The sequence below is a fragment of the Rosa rugosa genome, chromosome 4 (genome assembly GCF_958449725.1).
Source record: "Rosa rugosa chromosome 4, drRosRugo1.1, whole genome shotgun sequence".
NCBI classification, from domain to species: domain Eukaryota; kingdom Viridiplantae; phylum Streptophyta; class Magnoliopsida; order Rosales; family Rosaceae; genus Rosa; species Rosa rugosa.
Window position 1 is genome coordinate 8,984,564 of NC_084823.1, and position 21,116 is coordinate 9,005,679.

The following is a 21,116-nucleotide window of genomic DNA, read 5'->3' on the forward strand; positions in this document are numbered from 1 at the left end:
GAATGCTCGGGAGGTGAGGGCTTGAGCCTATGGTTCCCGATGGGGTAGAATGAGGATTTGGGTCTCTGATACCCGGAAGGGTAGATTGAGGACTTGAGCCTCTGATACCCGGAAGGGTAGAATGAGGACTTGGGCCTCTGATACCCGGAAGGGTAGAATGAGGAGTTGAGCCTCTGATACCCGGAAAGGTAGAATGAGGACTTGAGCCTCTGATACCCGGAAGGGTAGAATGAGGACTTGGGCCTCTGATACCCGAAAGGGTAGAATGAGGAGTTGAGCCTCTGATACCCGGAAAGGTAGAATGAGGACTTGGGCCTCTGATACCCGGAAGGGTAGAATGAGGGCTTGATGCCTCTAGTACCCGATAGGGTAGCATGAGGGCTTGATGCCTCTAGTACCCGATAGGGTAGCGTGAGGGCTTGATGCCTCTCGTACCCGATGGGGTAGCGTGAGGGCTTGATGCCTCTAGTACCCGATAGGGTAGCATGAGGGCTTGATGCCTCTCGTACCCGATGGGGTAGCATGAGGGCTTGTACAGCGTGGCCCGGTGGGGTCACGTGAGGGCTTGAGCCTCCTTAGCCCAATGGGGTTGAATGAGGGCCTGTAGGCCTCCTTTACCCGGCGGCGTGGCCCCGGGTAGAATCAGAGATCGAGCCTTGTAACCCCGTTGGGGTATCCGGTAGCTTTCGCCTCCGGTACCTGGTGGCATGGCCCCGGGAAGAATGATGGCATTGGCCTTGTAACCCCGTTGGGGTATCCGGTAGCTTTCGCCTCCGGTACCTGGTGGCATGGCCCCGGGAAGAATGATGGCATTGGCCTTGTAACCCCGTTGGGGTACCTCGCCGATTGGAGAGGATTTGTGTAATGATATGACCTTGACTTACCCCTTGGGGGTACCGCGCTCGGGGCGAGGATTTATGAGATGCATGTTGCATTTATTTTAGTGAGTGTCACATGTGTATATGTAGCAATTTAATTGGATTGCAATTAAATTAAAGCTTGACATTAATACATAGTCGTAATAGATATGATATCGAGACTATCACATATCGTAGGCATGCTTAGATTATAGAAACCGTTATTTGAAGCATGTAAATAATTGCATTAGCTCAAATGTAAAAGTGTAAATGAGAACTTATCTTTTGCCGATTGGGGAGGTTGAAAATTTGGGATTGACCCAAATATCAAACCATGTTGGAGTCGTCCAAGTATAACGCTCCATGTAATCGACAAATGATCGTCGATAGTTTGTTTGGCTTTGTATGCACAAGAAGATGCCTGATTTAGAATGATTTTGCTTCCTCCGAAGGCGAAACAAAATAAGTGATTAGCAAGCTATTCATATGATTGAATTGATGAAGCACATATAATTTGCTTGTATGCTTTGATATAGTTTGAGAGATATAGTGACAATTTAAATCCATTTAAATAGCATGAAGGATCAAATTGCCCATGTAATTATGAAAATATATGATTAATCTTACGTGAGGAGATTAAATAAGGATGCTAAAAAGAAATTAGGAATTGATTGTATAACAATGATCATGGTTGGTGCATGACAAGTATGGCAACAGTAATCATGGGTAGCCATGGTAGGTAATTTAGTAACAATTTTCAAAGTGAAACCTAAAGAAGTAAAATATAGAAATAAAGTGAAGGTGCTGAATTTGAATTTGTGTTTGCATAGTGTGGCCAGACCACATATAAATAAAACAAAGTGTATGCTTGATTGTTGTGCCACAGATGAGTTATGCAAATGTATGTGTGACTGTGTGCATGTGTGGGATCATGCTTGACAAGTGTATCGTTGAGAACTTGAGATAGTTGACATGTGTGACTTGTGCCATAGAGTCGGTCATGCCTTACATGTGTGTCTTGAAGTTGATAATCATGCATGAATTGAATCTGTGCTCTGAACTTGGTCAGCGAGCAAGTGAATGGCAGCCATGTGTTTAGTGAGAGAAATAGAGTGAGCTGTGCAAGTATATTTCAGTGGCAAAAGCTCAATCCTTTATATACTACAAAAATAGATTGATAGATATATAAATATAAGTTCATGATTCAAGGTGGCACATTGAATCATATGCATACCTCTATAAGAGATTGGATGAAGTAATGGAATGACTTGTGCATGGGAAGACAAGTGTGATAATGCTATTGCTACGTGGGAACACATTAGTAGACTAGCAAATCGTGTCTGTAAGGAATACATGACAAGTATCTGTAGTAGAACTGTATTGTTTGCATGCATATATATGTCTGGAAGTTATCGTATGCTTTAGTAAGCTTGTGTATCAGAAATTCAGAATCGAAGTGAACATGCTGAGAGACATCATATATAACTGAAGCATGTTTTGAGCTTTTTATAAAGGATAGCAGAATGAAAGACTTATCTCCAGGAAAGTGGCCGAGCAGGTGCACAGAGTAGATATCTCGGTGCCCAGAATTTTTTTGTTCAGATGAGTGAAGACCTCATTACCGATGGGATCAGTAATTTCCATGATGATGGATTTCAAGGTTCCCATTATGAGAGAGACCGGGAAGACATCCCTGGGAGTGGACTGTAGATGAGTCCGACCTCCACTGGTGCCCGAAGCAAATATATATGATTTTTTTTTTTTTTTTTTTTGAACCCCGGACGAGTGGCTGATACATTCCCGGAGACTAAGAGTTGGAGAGGGTCAGCGGGTTCCGGAAGCAAGTTCCGGGTTGGGTTACCGGGGGGTGCAGGCTGCCGGGTTCCGGGTTTGTCACCGAGACATGATGAAGAGATTACCGGTGAGGTAACCAGGATGAGCTTCCGGGGAGCGAAGTAGCTGGCTAGGAGAGCTGTCGTTGAAGATGATCTGGGATTCCTGGGTGCCCAGAGAAGTTCGTTTCTTTTTTTGTGAACGGTACTTGGCCAAATTGAATACCGGCTTCATGAGTTTCATATGCTGAAGACTGGTCAGCGAGACCAAGACAGAGCACCGAGAGCAAAGGGTACCGATAAGGGCAGCTGGTAGTACCGGTGAGGGCAGGGGGTATCGGAGACAGCGGTAGCTGTGTTGCTAGCGGTACCGGAATCGCAATTGAGTTCGGGAACTGACTATGCCGGCCGGTCCAGATAGGATCGGGGTCTTGCCTGTCGAGCGAGTTGAGCGAAAGTCCCGGCCATGGAGATTTCTCAAGCACGTATGGGTGCCCAGAGAAGATTTTTGGGTGCCGGAAGCACGTTGAGTTCCCGGAAGCAGAGATATCAATAGGGGTATCGGTGGCTTGAAGCCTGAGACTGCCGGTGAGCAAGCTGCTAAGTTCTTACCGGTGTGCATGAGGCAGGAGGCTGTTCGAGGATCGTCGAGGTGAAGTTCCCGGTGGGGTACCAGAGTTCGTGCATCTGGACGGAGGTTTCTCAGAGACTGGAAGAGGCACCGAGACCGAATATGAAGGCAACGTTGCCTCCCTCAAGGCACCACAGCTGTGAGCCTCGAAGCTTTGGGTGTACTGAGTAAATGTTCATGCGGCCCTCCCTTTTTTTTTTTTTTGGAATCGGTACTCGGTGAGAGATACCGCTGAGTTTGCAATAAGCAAGGTACCGCTGCAGATGCATGGGCAACTGGGGAGATGAAGTGCTGGGGAGAGAAGCTCTCTTCTCCCCCTTGTTTTTTTGTGTCTGTTGCCCGAAGTGAAGGAGACCAGCGAGTACCGGTGATGACAGCGGGTACCGGTGAGGCAGCAGGTACCGGTGATGGCAGGGGGTACCGATGATGACAACGGGTACCGATAAGGGCAGCTGGTACCGGTGATGGCAGGGGGTATCATGAGGCAGACCAGAGCGGGTGGGTTGACGTATGGGACTATATGGCTAGACCTTGATTCTTTAATTGGTAGCGGGGTGTTGTATGGCAGCATGATATATTTTATTCTATGATAACTTGCATGGCAGCATGTATGTAGTGATTGCAGTTGTGCACATAGTGACCGAGTAGATCAATTATAGACATGTACCTGAGGTTGCTCAAGTTGCTGCAAGGTTGCATGCATGTGTGAGAGCTGCTCGTGCAAGCAGCTACACGGCTACTCGTTTGAGGCCCAAAGAGTTGAGGGTGTGGGGTGTGTGCATACCCGCTGGCTTGTGAAAGTACCGGAGGCTTAGGGATGGAGGTACCGCTGACTTATGAAAGTACCGGAGGCTTAGGGAGGGCGAGGGGTGTCCGGCATGTACCCATGTATCCGATGACCTTTGGTACCCGTACATGACTCGTTGTACCCATCCATGACTCTTGCTCAAGGTCGGAGGCTCGTTACCCAAACTTAGGGACCCTCCTTCTAGCGCCAATGTTTCTACTGAAGAATACGGTAACTAAGAAGTATGATGGGGAGAGAGAGAGAGATAACACCGCATGTATAGTGGTTCACCTTGCCCTTGAGGCAAGGCTACGTCCACTTAGAGATTTCTACTATGAGTGAGGCCAAGTGACCTTTGTAGTGATACAAGTATAGGGATCATGGATCCATCCTTTCTAAGGAGGGGAGGACTTCCCTTTATAGCTAAAGGAAGTCCCCATCTAGTTTACATTTCCGATGTGGGACAGAATACATATATTTACTTCTCTTGAAGGCCTCTTGGAGAGCATGGGAGGGTGGCCTCCCTACGAGGTACCGGCCGACCTCCACCATGACAACGTAGCTCGGGTGTCGGCCTACCGGATGCATGCCATAGGCGGGGCTAGCCATGTCGTGGGGCCCACCTATGAGGTCGTTGATTATGCTTGGCGGTATGTAATATAAGTGATATCAACAGGTGCATATACATTTGATATGCTTTTCTGATCTCATTTTGACAAGCTAACATACAAGCTAGCTTGGTTTCCGGTGACATTCATTTATTTTCTTTGTTTTTAATCCTTGATCAGATTAGTTCTATTGCTTGCGTTTTTTTGTTTTTGGGTTGAATGGTGATAGCTAGGTGTGGTGTTCAATTGCTAATTATACTTCCAGAAAAAAAAGAAAAAAAAAAGAACAAAATAAGAGTTAGCTAGAATTGATTGGGTTAAAGGGTAGGTTGATTCTGTTACAATGTTAAGGTTAGGGAGTTGATGGTGACAATGTAAACAAGCACAGATATTCTGCTAGTGTACGATGTTAATCAAAAACCAAAACATATGCGCAAGTACCGAAATTAAAAGAATGGAATTGTATTAGAAGCCAATGTCTAAATTACAACAGAAGTTTTACACTTGCATAATCTACTAGAAAGAATAAAAGAAGAAAAAAAAATGAGAAAGGTCAAGCAGAGCAGCTTTTGATCTGGAGCAGCTAGAGTCCCTCTACAAGAAAATTCTGAACACTGGTGTTTCACAAAGGCTTGTCCTGCGTACTGGAATAGTGATAAAGACTCGGTGAAACCAAAAGGGACTGTGGTCTGACTTCAGTCTAAGGAACTGTTGAACAACACATCAGGAAACTCCTGCCACCATGAAATATATTGCATACATGATTTGTCAAACCTCGCTTTCTTACAGCTCCCATTAACCATACGTCTTCTTAAACCAGGCAGTCTGAGATGATGCAATAAACCCTAGGTGAATTAAGCAGTTCGAATCCATCCAGCAAGCAAGTCCAAATCAACACCTCCATATTTTACAGACGCATAATTGTTGATGTTTCCTACCAGCATTGAAGGAAGACTATGAAGAGAAAGAATATCATCCAAATATACCCAAAGACCGTTCCTGACCATAAACAGAAGTATCCAATCCAAACCCTGATCATTAGAAACTACACCAGTGATAGCCTGATAAAAGGAGCAAGTGCTAGCAGTTTGACTCCACGAGAATCCCAAAGGATCCAAATACGTTCAGAGAATCCCAAAAGCATCAAAAATTCTATATATTGCCACCAATTCTCTGCTCAAATAGACCTAACATATCAATTAAATAGAACTTCTGAAAATCACTAATAATACTAGAGGAAGTTTTAGCACCAGCATTCCAACATTCAGACTGGGAACGTCCAAGAGAAGACATGATTTCTACTTGAGTAAGAAAACTCCTTCAAAGCATCATCATTAGCATAAGCAGCTACACTGGCCTGATTATGAGGCACAAATGACTCTCACAATCACAAGAAATCACCTTAACATATCTTCATCCTCATTTTTACCATCAGATTGGGAGGGCAGTGGCCCACTAGTAAGGGAATAAGATGAAGGAAAAATATCAATCACCATACTGCTACTTTTAGGCGAATAGCCTATCTACCTATGGCACTTGTAGGGTTGCAGAGGTTGCAATAGTTTTTTTCAAGGCCTTCCCACCTTCTTCTTACCACCAGTGGTCTTGAGCATTAGACACAGGAGCAACAGTAGCTGAAGTAACGAAGTTGCCTTAGAGCCAACGAATAGCCTATCTACCTATGGCACTTGTAGGGTTGCAGAGGTTGCAATAGTTTTTTTCAAGGCCTTCCCACCTTCTTCTTACCACCAGTGGTCTTGAGCATTAGACACAGGAGCAACAGTAGCTGAAGTAACGAAGTTGCCTTTAGACCCAACTGGATCAGGAAGAGAACTCTTATGGTTCCTTTTAAGCAGAACATTCCATGATCCGACTACCTCAGAATCCTTACAAGATTGAAGCACATGAAATCTGGATCCAATAGCAATATTCGCTGCAGATGAAAGAGGCTTTTTTTTTTTTTTTTTCGCATAAAGGAGATGGTAGGTTGAATTGAAGTAGGGTGAACTCTGTAGCTTCCCAGGCATGGGAACAATAGAAGCAACATTCTTCTTAATGCTTTTCCTTTTAATCAGAACATTCCATGATCCCAAAGCCCCAAACCAACCATATTAGCATCCTTCAGAATCTTCCCAACAGTAGTATAAGGTAAAGAGCTAGAGCTAGTAGGCGTAGGAACATCAACAACATTATCCATAGGAGTCACAGGTATCTCGGAATCATCATTCTCAACACACCATCTCTAACATGCCCAATTGACCAACATTTATAGCAAACTGGTGGAAGATTCTCATACTCAAGTTGGGTGTAATAATCCTCAACACACAAAATTCAGATTGTTTAGATCACTTTCAACACAGAAACTTGCATATTTACCTGGAACCTGTGAAGCCATATGACTGTCCAACCTCGCATGTTTCAGAGAATGAGCCCCTACGGAACGTATCCACATTGGCTTTGCACTAACTGTCAATATCTTCACAATACTAAACAAAGATATTTTTTGTTTTGTTTTTTTTTCTCTTTTGATTTTTCTAACAGTGCTAATAGAGAAGGAAAAGATAAAGTGAAATGACAGCAATGTATAACTTTCTAACTATTTGTTTGTAAGGTTCAAATCGAAAGCTAGTGTGATGAAAAAGAGAACAACTAATGATGTAGTAAATACTAATCTAGATTCTTATTCAATCTCTTCTGGTTGTCTCAAGAATGTACCCCAGCTTTGAAAACCATGATCTCTTGTTTGCTGGAAGTCTCTGCTGAAAGACAAGAGAGGGTACAGAGCTCGAGAAAAAGGAAACAAAAAGAGGAAGATTTTGTCATCAATTTGGTATAAGAAACCACACATGAATGTTTAATTTGGTTAGACTAAAGGGACTACAATAACCCAATTCAATCAATGAGTATCTAAAATTAAATTTGCCTAAAAATGTGCACTAACTAGAGATTGGTTTCATAGCAAGAAACCCAATCAGAGAATAAAATACCTCAGAATGTGCGCACTAACTAACCGCAGTTGTCCTGGCGGCAGATAGATGAAGCTTGATGAGGGAAAATCGAAGCGGGGATTTCCTTTGGAATGACCAGAGTGGGACGTGGCTGCTAATCTTGTTGTTCATTTCTTGAGAACGAGAGGGAGAACCCAAGTCATCTCCAGTAATAGTTCTCCGCCTCTTTAGTCTTGGAATTTGACCAGATCTCTTCCTTTTCATCATCACATCAGAAACAAGATTAGATCTTTTCTTTTTGGGTATACAGAAAGCCAACAAGTCAGTCCTCCTCTTAGAAATAGAAAGATTGGACCTTTTCTTCTTGGGAATGAAGAAGGCCTTCTCCAGATGAGCGGCCAGCAAGCCTTTCTTTTTCAAAACCCTAAACTCCATCAACATCTGAATCGCAACAACTTCGCAAGATTTCACAGAAGAAGAAGAAGAAGCCCTTGTGTAGGAATCAGAGGCAGCAAGATCTGCAACCTCCGAGAGGAGATTCAACCCAGAATTGCCCATTGTTTCCGTCACAAATTCCAACGCAGATCAATCCCTAAATTCCTTGTGGGTTGGGAATTAGGGTTTTCTGGGTTGGGGGAAATTGAAGCAGAGAGTCTGGGTTGGGGGAAATTGAAGCAGAGAGAGAGAAATGGGAATTAGGGTTTTCTGGGTTGGGGGAAATTGAAGCAGAGAGAGAGTGAAGTGGGGAGTTAATATACAGGGAGAGAAATATGACCGTTATTTTGCCGCGTAAGGCAATTGACACGTTTTCTCGGCCAACTATCCCAGAAGTCAAACGGTCAACAATGAGTAAGGTAGTAAGGTTTTTTTAATTCCTCAACTCGTTGATGAGGATGATGATGATTTTAACACTAATGAAGTACCCAAGTGATCGCTCTTTGAACTTGATCATCTTGCTATCCAGATTTATAATAAATTAAAGCCTCTTCCTTTCATGTTATTTTCCTTGTTCCGATGAGAAGCAAGCATAGACATTTTCTTCTTAGGTATAATGAAGCTCAACAAGTTCGTCCTCTGATTGGAGCATAAAATGCGACAATTTATATTGTTTATTTTCACATATTTTTGTTATGCTAATTTTCTTATTATATAGTTTTAACTTTGTTTTATTATTTTAGATGTCTTATGGAGCAAAGAACAAAATAAAGGAGATAAGCATGTGAGAAGCATATGCAATGTAACAAGAAGTTTATCCTAGGCATGTGCAAGGCACATGTGGTGCTGAAGATGGAAAACTAAAACCATGATTCAATATGAAAACTTGATTGAAGAAATGAGAACTCAAGAAGCAATTCCTGATGCAACTAGGGAATGATTTCGTGAATAATGGAGGAACCTAGAAGTTTGCTTCAATAATCCTACAAGTCCTATTAGGCTTATGTTTCAGGCTTTTATGATGCAATTAGATAAGGTGGTATGCTTCCATTGGTCTTACTTATGCATCAATCAGAATACTTAAAGGAGACTTGGAATTCAAGAAGAATTCATGGAAGGAAAGCATATAAAAAGAACGTCTTTGTGCCATTGAAGTTTGCCAAGAAAGGTTCATATATACCTTTGCCAAGAAGGGGTCTCGACTTAGAAGAGTAATAGTATGTGGCTCGTTTGATTGATTCGACCCGAGTGTTTCAGCCGTGCTTAGTGGCTAATCTCTCTTAACAAGCAGTCGTCGTACCCTCAACGACTCTTCAACCTAACCCTCGACGGCTCTGTGTGATCTTCTCTCTCTCTTTCTACAACATACACTTGTGCCCTAGCTCATCTGATAGGACCCGCCCCGGAATTCACCCTGAAATCCGAAGTAGTCTTACGGGGCCCACCTTTACTGAAAATTCAGCAGCACTTCCCCTAAAAATGGACTACCCAATCCTGCAGAAAACAACTGAACACTTCTAATCATACAAATTGAGTTTCAACCCCTGGAGCCTAGCTACCTGCTCTTCATAACCACAACCGCCCACCCACTGAAACATAACAGGGGTCACAGCCTCTCGGGTCTCTGTGAATTATAAATATAACAAATCATAACACATATTCAACACAAATTCATTATACATGAATATAATTCTCATCCTGCCATAGCATTAGTCGACCTCGATAATTCAAACCATACTTAGATATACACTTGATAAGTGGTCAAAAATGCAGTTATATCTTCATAATTGCTTAGCTATTGAGTATTTTGTTGGTCTAAATTAATTTAATTATATCATATTCTTGATTTATTACGTTTGGGATTTGGATGATGGAATTGGACAATTAAAGGCCCAAAGGAGTTGCTGTACTTGGAGGTGGACATGTTGACTTTATTGGTTAATTGCCTTGTATAATTATCTTTAAGGAGGGGATAAGTGTTCCACGTGACCTGTTCTCCATCCTTTCTTCTAATCATTTGAAGGCACCTCCCCTTTGCCTTGCCGCAGCCTAAGCTCTCCAAATACTCAGATTCAATTGCCTTCTAATTAAGGGGGATTGAAGGGGTACCTAGCAATTATGAAGAGCCCAACTCCTACAAGCTCCTTGAAGTCAGCAGAAAGAAGAGTTCAATTACAATTTAATCTCTTCATGAATTGGGGGATTTTGGCCTACGTGAAATCAGGAAGTTCATTCAAAAGAGGATGTCTTCAGGCATTAGATGTCGACAAAGGGTTGGGCAATCAACAACATATAAGAAAAGGTTTGGGTAGATTGGTTTCCTCTCTCTCCTTTTCCTCCTACGTACCTCAGTTCATTTGCTACGTTGTACTCCTCCAAACTCATGGATCATTTTGTGGCTTTCATTTTTCTCATGAAGAACTAATCTCCTAGCTAAGGCTAGGGGAGAAACCTTGGATTCCCTATGTAGTTTTTATTAGTTCGATTCGACAAGAACTTCAATGCAAATTCAGTTTTTGGATATGTTCAAGTTTAATTTCTGTGTTTACTTTTTGATTGATTGATGGGTATTTGATAATCTATTTCATAGGATCAGCCATGTTTTTCCTATTGTGTAGTAAAAATATCCATGCTTTTGAGACTAAGTAGAGTTGCAGGTTGATAAACAATTCCAACGAAATTGTTTCTTGATAGGTTGTTGCCATAGGTACAGTTTATACTTGAACTATTCCTAGAGAAATTGATTGGGCCTTGTGTATTTGAACGACCTTAAATTGAATTCATCTTTAGTGTCAGTTTTCTTGAATAAGTTATAAGGAAAAGAGTTGAATTGATATGATTGCATAGGAGATTTAAGGTGGAACCTCGAAACCTTAGTGTCCGTCATTATTGAATTCAATTCTCTTCAACTAAACTCACTTAAATTGTTTTATTTTTAGTTTATTCATAATTCTGTGTATTCTCTCACTGCTCTCGGTGGAACGACACTCATACTTTTGAGTCTATACTACTACGCGACTCCTGCACTTGGGATTAGCAAGCAATTTTTGGCGCTGGTCGCCGGGGAGCGTTTGACGAAGCACGCAGAATATTTCTACATTTGGTACATTCGTTCCATTTTCTTTTTAATTTTGTTAGTGTTAGTTAAATTAGTTAATTTGTTTTCATTCTTATGCATTATAGAGACCAGTTAGGTAGATTTGCTAAAAAGCCCGAATCTGAAACTTTGTTTGGAAATTTGTTTGAGTCTTCGAGTTCATCTGCATCATCTGTAAACATGGAAGAAGATGAAAATAATAATGTAAACAATGACCAAAACAATGTTCTGAATAATGTGCTCAACAATAATCTGCTTCCCCCACCTCCTCCACCTAGAACTTTGCAGACTTACTTGCATCCTGCACATAATGCTCAGCCTTCTTGCATCATGTTACCACCTAACATGCCCAACATTGATTTTAGACCTGGCATTGTTCAACTCTTTCCTGCATTTCATGGAGTGGAAAATGAAAATCCATATGTGCATGTGGGATCAAGAATCAAGAATCATGTCAAGAATCATCACGGCCACCAGTTCATCCCCTCTCTCCTAGTGCTACTACGACAACCATGACCACCAGTACATCCTCTCTCTCCTAGTGTCTCCCTATGGATGGTCACCAGTACATCCCCTCTCTCCTGGTACCACAATAACAATCTCAGTCATCAGTTCATCCCCTCTGTTCTGGTGCCACTGATCGACACCACTAATCCATCCCCTCTCTTCTAATGTCTCCAACAACATAAGTCATTCAATCAATTTACGAACAACAATCTCAACAAACGATCATCACAACCAACTGAAACAATTATTACAATCACAATATAATACTACTCGATCAATAATTAATACATCCACGATCATACAATAAACCCAAAAATCATAACAATTACTCAGATTCATAATATTCATCAGAAATTAAAGATCACTATCAACACATAAATTCAATTAATCATCGACAATCATAAATCACAAGTAATATAATCTGAATATTTATAAAAGATCATCAACCACATGCGAAATTGAGTTCAAGAGATCGCAAGTCATGGTTAACATTCAAATCCGAGACTCTCGTTGGAAATGAATTAGTATTAACTAATTACGAATTCAAACGAAACAGAAATTCCGATCGATCTTGAAATTCGACGTATTCCTATCAAACTATGTCCACACGATTGTAACATCGTGCTTTGCACAGTGGAATAACATGGAAGGTCAGAAGCAGCGGCACGCACCCCTACGCGCCGCCACCAGCAGCGGTACCTGGGGCCCACGCACCACTGACCAACCCCGACCCGGGTCACAATACCTATGTCAAAATCATCATCTCAACAAGCACAACAACTTTCATAACTGCAACAAAGTCCATTTTCTAGTTTAGAGACCTGAATTTACCTCGAGAAGAATGAGGCTGAAATCGCTCAAATCCAAAATTCGTCTTCCTCGGGTTGAATTGAGATGTGAAACTTGGAAGGTTAGTAGAGGATCTCCATACGAACAAGCCCAGTTGATCTCCCCTCCTAATTGGGCCACAGTTGGCCAGAATTTGAAGAAAACACTGAAAAAGGGGTCTGACTTTCTTTGCTTCGATTCATCGTCTATGGTGAATCATAGGATGCAAGACATATATGGATGGAAAGCTTATTTCAAGACGAAGAGAATTGTACCAATTTCATGGCCATAGGTGGCCGGAGGAAGCGGCTGCGACGCTGGGAAGCTACGCCGGCGAGAGAGGAAAATTCTGAAAATTTTAGGGGCCTCCCCGAAATGGAAAGTCAGCTTGCTATTTATAGAACATGATTTCAGCATAATTATAAAACTGCCACTGTGAAACCCTTATAACTTCTTCGTTACAACTCTGATTTTAGCGTGCCACGTGTCTATGAACTCAGTTTAACGTCTTCTACAACTTTCATGAATGAAGCTTCCTAAAAAACTGAGTTGAACAAAAAGTCAACTTTTAGAGCCACTAAATGATCAAAATGAAGGTGAAAAGTAAAGATTTTATTTGTTTGCCTTACGAATGACCTGTAAACGTGTAAATTGAGGTACGAGACGTAACATCATCCTTGGAGCTTTTGAGAATCACAAAAATCCTGAAACATAACATCTTGGCGTCATCATCACCATTTGGAGTTACTTGTGTTCAAGTGCTTCACGGCTACTTCATGGCTACCATCTCCATCCATCTCTGTTTTTGATTTTGTGGTAAACATTCAATTATGTTTTTCTTTGTGATTTCAAAAACCATGTTGAACTAAATCCATTGTAGTTAGGGGTTGTTTTGATGCCCCAATTATATGAAAGTCAGACTTTTATTTTCTTAAATGATTCACTATCTTTTGTGAATGATTGATTAATTGGTTTTGGTTGATTGATATCTTTTATGGTTTCAAACATGAAGTGTATGCATGTAATTGAAGCTAGACTTAAACTAATAACTCACCTAATATTTTTCTGAACTTAAGTCGAGTGCATCATGCTTCTAGGATTTGCACTTTTCAAAGTCCTCCTAATTTAGTTGTGGAAGCCTTGCTTGATGATACTTTAGGTGTTTCTAGACCTAGGCATGTAAAAGCCATCTTGGCTAGTTTGTCTGTTCTTGTTTGGGATTTTTGCCTCCATTTTACCAAATATATATATATATATATATATATATATATATATATATACACACACACACACACACACAAGTCTATTAAATAAAAGAAAATAATATGACAACTCATATATATCATACGGTGGATGATGCTCGTAGAGGAGTGTCACCCCATCAACCTAAAGATATAAAGGGAATTACAATCACTACTCTCACTCTCACTCGGTGTTTCTTAATTTTTCAAACGAATCCGATCAAAAAAAAATCCTACCCTACCCAATGGATCCGAATCCGTCACGCTTCCCTATCCTCTCCTACATCCTGGCCCATCTTCCCTTCTTGGGATCCAAGCCATCCACCGCCGTTATCTCGACCTCGTGTCCATTTACATATGCAATCCAGCCACTGCTCAAAGCGAGATCGCTGACCAGATGCCTCTTTTCTCTGACCGGAAAGTTATTGTCGCTGCTCATGGATGTCATCATTGGTGACGGGTCCATGATTGGTTTAGGTTGTAGGGAGGAGAGTGGAGAATTTATGTTCACCACTGGTCATTCCAATATTTTGTAATTTGGCCTTTTTTGAATAAATGAATCACTCATTCTATAAATATATATATATATATATGTGCACCTTCAAATGGATTATGTTCAATAAACGACTTAACAATAACCAATGTGGATGTTACGAGATTTTCTCTCCTCTCCAAAACCCTAGCAAACGGCGACCTCATCGTTTTTCCCCTACCAACCTCTCGTCTCCCTCCTCTGTGGCCTCCATTAACGATGTCACTGCTAGCTTTGCTGCCTCATTGGCCCTCACTGATGGAGGTCAAGCCCCAGACCAAGGAAAGATTGGTGGAGGCCCTGTACGCAAATCCTCCTAATCTTTTCTCCTTGGAAAATCCCTCACTTTGCAAGCCTGTGGACTCTGCAGCCTTCAAGTCTCACTTACTCCAAACATGGATGGTGGTAAGGGACTTTAGGGTGCAGGAAAGAGATGACAACCTTTTCTTGTTCTCATTTGAATCAACCCAGGAATGGAATAAGGTTCTTAGAGGAGGAGTTTGGTGCTTTGATCGTGCTCCAATTTGTCTGAAGGAGTACGACGGGGTACTCCCTATTGCTGAGGTTCCGATGAAACATGTTCATATCTGGGTTAGGGTTTCGGATATTCCTCTGCAGTATAAAGAACCTGACAACTTTATTCTCATTGGGAATCTCTTGGGAGTTTTCTAGATTATGATAAGAAAGAGTTTCAGAAAGGAATTATTCATATTTTCTTCTCACATGATATCTCAAAACCTATTATGCTTAAGCGTAAGATCTTCTTGACTGCAGGGGTTGAACCTGTATTGAAGTTTCAGTTTGAACATCTCAAGGGAAGATGCTTACAATATGGCCTTATTACTAATTCAGGGACCAAGTGTGAGGAACCTAATGCGGCAATCTCCGCTTCTAGGGTTTTGCACTTTGGTGGTCCTTCTACATCTGGAGGATCCTTCTCATTCTCGGCCCAGAATAGCCGAGAATTACCCAAGCCTTCCTCTACTTTGTGGAAGAAAAAGAAACATGTTATTAAGAGGTTGGAGAGATCAACATCAGGTTTGGACCCATCTGTTGATACCGTGCAAGGCACGGTAGAGGAGGAGGCTGCAGCAGGCCTTGGCTGCTGTGCATGGTGTGGAGGCCTCGGGTTCTGCATCTATGGATGTTGCTTCTGACTCCACTACTCCCGCACAAGTTATGCAGATGGAGACTAGGTTTACAAGAAAAGAAAGAGGAATGGAGATTGTACTCCCTCCCCAAAGAAGTTCAAAACAATTATGGGTGGTAAACTTCTTACTTTTCAAGTAGATGCTTTTGGTCTGGTTGAAGTTGCAGACAATGAGAGTGAGCAGGGAATTTTAAAGAAGAAGGTAGGTAGACCTCTTGGGAGCAAGAACAAGAACCTCGCCCACAAAAGAAGGTGAATGGGGATCCATTGCGTCTCACTTATCCTACTGCTGCTGCTATTCAGGAGGTTAGCCCTATGGATAAGGGCAAAGTGAAGTTCTAAGCCTTATGTTTCTCAGTACCTAGCATTTGGATTCTAGTCTTTTGCTATTTATGTTTAGCTTATCTAGTTGTACATCAATTGAGGTCTCTAGGCGAGTAGAATTGCTCTAGCAAGGATTTAGGTAAGTGTTAGATTTGTGTTCATATGGCTATGTCTTAAAATTGTGCTAATTTGGTTTACAATGAGAGTTACTTGTCATTTGCTTGGCAGCTTGTGTCATCTAGGTTTTATTTTGTATAAAACAACATATGATGTGCGTGCGTGCCTCCTGGCCATGAATAAATAACGATATTATCTATACTATTATTAAGAGAACCCACTTTGTTATCCAAAGTGGCTGTGAATTTACGTAAATATCCTTAGACTATAGGTTTAATTTAAAATATTTTTTAATATATGAGAGGTGTTATGGTAAATAGCAAAATATAAATATAAATAAAAATTCAGAAAAAAAAAGAAATTCATCCCACTTTCTATAGATATAACTTATCACATCTTACAGTTGTAACTTCCTACTTTTTTTTTCTCTAAAAAGTAAAAATAAAAATAAAACTGTTTAACACATGCATCGCATGTGCCAATAAAGACTAGTCTATTTCTTAAAAAAAGAAAAAACAAAAAAATCCATATGAGAAGTCTATCCAATAAATAAATTCATATGACGAGTCATATATTTACCATACAGTGAGTGATGCCCGTAGAGGAGTGTCACCCTCTCAACCTGAAGGTATTTAAAGAATTTTTATCACTATTCTCTCTCTCACACTCTGTTTCTAAAGAAAACGATGTGGTGAAGAAAAACTATTCTTTATTGATTTTTTCTTCAATACAGTTGCCTACAACTTATACACACTTTGCTGATACTCGATCCACAATTCTAGGGAATCAGTATGGTAATACAACTCAGACTATCAATCTAGGATACCAGAATGACTACAATCCTAATCTAGGATATTGCAATTATTTCATTCCTAATTACACGGGATTCTTTCCCTCAATACTCCCCCTCAAGTTGGAGTGTATGTTGATCACTCTCAACTTGCTCAGCAGCATAGTAAACTGGTTTGAGCTCAACGGTTTGGTAAACAAGTCAGCTGGTTGCTCCTTGGTTCGGATGTGCATTGTTTTGATTAGTCCTCTTTGCACCTTCTCACGCACAACATGACAATCTATTTCAATGTGTTTTGTACGCTCGTGGAACACTGGATTGGAAGCAATGTGGATGGCAGCTTGGTTATCACAGAATAGCTTGACCGGTTGTGTATGTCCAACATTCAAATCCTTGAGTATGTTTCTCAGCCACGTTACTTCACAGCAAGTGGTGGCCATGGATCGATATTCTGCTTCTGCACTTGATCTTGATACGGTGCTTTGCTTCTTGGTTTTCCATGAAATGGGTGCTTGTCCAAGAAAAATACAGTAACCGGTTGTGGACCTTCTTGTATCTTTACATCGAGCCCAATCTGCATCACAATATGCCTTAAGCTCTAATGTTCCCGTCGAAGGCAGGAGTATGCCTTGTCCTGGTGTGTGTTTAATATATCTCAGCACCCTATGCGCTGCCTCAAGATGGGGCTGCCTCGGTGTGCCCATGTATTGACTCAAGATATGAACAGGATACACAAGATCAGGCCTTGTAATGGTGAGATAGATGAGCCTCCCTACTAGCCTTCGGTACTGCGCTGGATCCTTCAATAAGCTTCCGTCTCCTTGTGTAAGAACTAGGTTTTGTTCAAGTGGGAATCGGGAAGGCTTAGCCCCTAAGAATCCAGTATCTTCAAGAATTTCCAGAGCATATTTTCTTTGACACAAGGCAATCCCTTGTTTAGATCTTGCTACCTCTATTCCAAGAAATTACCGAAGCTGCCCCAGGTCCTTGAGTTTAAATTGCTTCGAAAGAAACTCTTTTGTCTCTATGATGGCTTTCAAGCTGCTTCCGGCCAAAATAACATCATCCACATAAACCAACAAGGCTATGAAGTGACCTGGTGTGTTTCGGACGAAGAGAGAATAATCTGACCAAGACTGTTGAAAACCGGCAGACTTGAGAGCTGTAGAGAGCTTCAAAAACCATTGTCTTGAGGCTTGCTTCAAGCCGTATAAGGACTTATGAAGTTTACAGACACGAGACTCCCCCTTTCGTCCGAAACCAGGTGGAATGTGCATGTAGACATCTTCATAGAGATCACCATTCAGGAAAGCGTTGTTGACATCTAATTGATGGAGATGCCAACCTCGTAGAGCTGCAAGACTTAACAGAACACGGACCGTAGTTAGCTTAGCAACTGGAGCGAAGGTTTCTCTATAATCAACACCCTCAACTTGACTAAACCCTTTAGCAACGAGGCGTGCCTTATATCTCTCAACTGTGCCATCAGGATTGTATTTGATTTTGTACACCCATTTACATCCAATGGGTTTCTTGTGAGCCGGGAGAGGGACCAAACTCCATGTTCGATTTGCTATAAGTGCTTTAATCTCATTCTGCATGGCCTCTCGCCATTTTGGTTCTTGAACAGCCTGTGAAAAGGAAGTGGGTTCTCGCTGCAGAGTAAGCTTGACAGTGAAGGCTTTGTGAGCAGGGGAAAGCTTATCATAAGCAAGTACAGTGGAGAGAGGATGGATAGTACCTGAGGAAGGAGTCATGACCTCGCTCGAAGAAGACGACGGGACAGGACGTGAGGGAAGAGCTGCCTCAATATGGAAGTCCTGCAACTTTGTGGAAGGCTTGGTTGGACGAGAAGAGCGTCGTGGCAGGAGTTGGACTCTGAGGCATAATCTGAAAACAAGAAAACCAAAACCAATTCCTCAATGGCAGGAGATGACGTTTTGAAGATAGAGCAGAACAAGAATTCAACCTCTGCTTCACAGAGAAACCCCGAACCATGGGAGAACCCAAATCACCCCCTCTTTCTCCATCATTCAGATCAACCTGGCGCAACTCTTGTGTCCCAACCACTGATGGAAGATAATTACACCACATGGGTCCAGTCTATGAGCATGGCCCTGACTATCAAGAATAAGAAAGGCTTCATTGATGGGACTCTCAAGAGACCAACACATAATCCTACTGAGCAGCAACAATGGGATCGATGCAATACCCTTGTCAAGACTTGGCTACTTGGAGCAATGTCAAAGGAGATCTCAAGCAGTGTTATTCACTGCAAAGAAGCGAGAGATATGTGGACTGAGATTCAGGAGCGGTTCTCTCATACGAATACAGTTCAACTATTTAATATAGAGAATGCTATTCATGACTGCGAACAAGGTGCAAATTCAGTTACAGCATTTTTCACAAAACTTAAAAGTCTTTGGGATGAAAAGGATGCCCTTTGTACTTTTCCACCATGCCAATGTGAAGCAGCTGCTGAAGTCAAAGCCTCTCTAGAAACACAGAAGACTATGAAGTTTCTGATGGGACTTGGTGAGAGCTATGCAACCATTCGAAGTAATGTAATTGGAATGGATCCACTTCCAAATGTAAACAAGGCTTATGCCATGGCCTTGCGTCATGAGAAACAGGCAGAGGTCTCTAATGGGAAGACATCTGCACCACCTGAAGCGTCCGCTTTTTCTGTGAAAAAGTTCCATCGTGCTACTAATTCAACAGAAGGAGAGAAGAAATGTGAAAAGTGCAACATGACAAACCATAGCACGAAAAATTGCAGGGCACATCTCAAATGCACCTATTGTAATGGCAAGGGGCATACCTACGAATATTGTCGTAGGAGGAAAAATGCAATGGAAGGAGGGCAACGAGCAAGGGCCAACCATGTAGCTTCTTCAAGTGACAACAAAGAAGGGATGACAACCTTTCCCTTTTCCCAAGAGGAGTGTAATCAAATGCTTGGTCTTCTGAGCAAATTTAAGACCGTTGCTAGCAACCAAGATGATTATCACCAAATGCTAGGAGCCTTGAACAAGCCTAACTCATCTGCAGTCAATCTTGTTGGTAATGTTCCTAATTATGAGGAACTTTCAGGTAAAAGTTTCAATGTTTCTCGTGCTAATAATGGACCAACCTGGATATTAGATAGTGGTGCCAGCGATCATATCGTTTGCCATCCTCATTTTCTTACATCACTCAAGCCTGTTCATAATCATCTTGTAAAATTACCTGATGGAAAATCTGCTCATGTTACTCACATTGGGACTGTTGTTTTTTCCCAACACTTCATCCTCCATAATGTTCTTTGTGTACCATTGTTTTACCTGAATCTCATCTCTGTCAGCAAACTTGCATTCGATTCTTTTTATATCACCATTTTTCTTAGACAAGTTTGCTTCATACAGGACCTACGATCGGGGAAGACGATTGGGACGGGAACTGAGAGTGAAGGACTTTACTGCCTTAATCTACCACAGAAAGGAGCCTGTAATATGGTGCGCAGCAAACCTCAAAATTTATGGCACCAAAGACTAGGGCACCCCTCCATCAAAGTATTTCCATTATTTCCTTTCCTTGCAAATAAAACTTGCGATGCAAGTACTTGTTCCGTTTGTCCTTTGGCCAAACTAACCAGACAACCTTTTCCATTAAGTGTTACATTGAGTGACTCTTGTTTTGATCTCATCCATGTTGATATCTGGGGTGGCTATCATGTCCCAACATTTTCTGGTGCACAATATTTTTTAACTATTGTTGATGATCACTCCAGAAGCACATGGGTTTATCTCATGAAACACAAGTCAGATACACGCACTCTTCTTGTACACTTTGTTCATTTAGCCGAAACTCAATTTGGAAAAAGAGTGAAGGTTATTAGGAGTGACAATGGGCCAGAGTTTAAACTCACAGAATTTTACTCCTCCAAGGGCATTTTGCATCAAACTAGTTGTATCAACACGCCACAACAAAATGGCGTCGTTGAGCGCAAACATAGACACTTGCTAAATATGGCTCGAGCGCTGCTCTTCCAAGCCCATTTACCTAAGCCCTTTTGGGGGGAAGCTATCCTCACAGCTGCTTATTTAATTAACCGAACACCAACCCCACTTCTTCAAGGCAAATCACCTTTTGAAAAACTCTTTCACAAAGAGCCAACCTATTCACATTTACGAGTTTTTGGGTGTCGGTGTTTTGTGTCAACTCATTCTCTTCGTCCTTCCAAGTTTGATCCTAGATCCACTGAGTGTATATTCATCGGATACCCACATGGGCAAAAGGGGTACAAAGTTTACAACTTGATCAGTAAGAAAATTCTTGTATCAAGAGACGTGATTTTCTTTGAAGATGACTTTCCTTTTCAAAACAATTCTCCACGATTTTCTCTTTCCAATCCTATCCATAATAATCCTTCCCCAATCTCACCAATTTTTCC

The 21,116-nt window shown here is 41.6% G+C and overlaps 1 protein-coding gene across 1 annotated transcript; it reads left to right on the forward strand.

Annotated features, from left to right (window-relative positions):
• Positions 1-18,611: 18,611 nt before the first annotated feature.
• LOC133742537 (uncharacterized) lies at positions 18,612-20,379 on the forward strand. The gene is made up of 2 exons (XM_062170228.1): positions 18,612-19,777; positions 20,089-20,379. Exons 1-2 carry the CDS (start codon positions 18,757-18,759, stop codon positions 20,124-20,126), a joined length of 1,059 nt encoding a protein of 352 aa, XP_062026212.1. The 5' UTR covers positions 18,612-18,756; the 3' UTR covers positions 20,127-20,379.
• Positions 20,380-21,116: the final 737 nt, after the last annotated feature.

Bases quoted from the DNA above. Each gene is read 5' to 3' on its own strand.
- LOC133742537 (XM_062170228.1), top strand. From the start codon at position 18,757: ATGGAAGATAATTACACCACATGGGTCCAGTCTATGAGCATGGCCCTG. The intron at 19,778-20,088 runs GTAAAAGTTTCA...TGCTTCATACAG, and splicing joins TAATTATGAGGAACTTTCAG to GACCTACGATCGGGGAAGAC.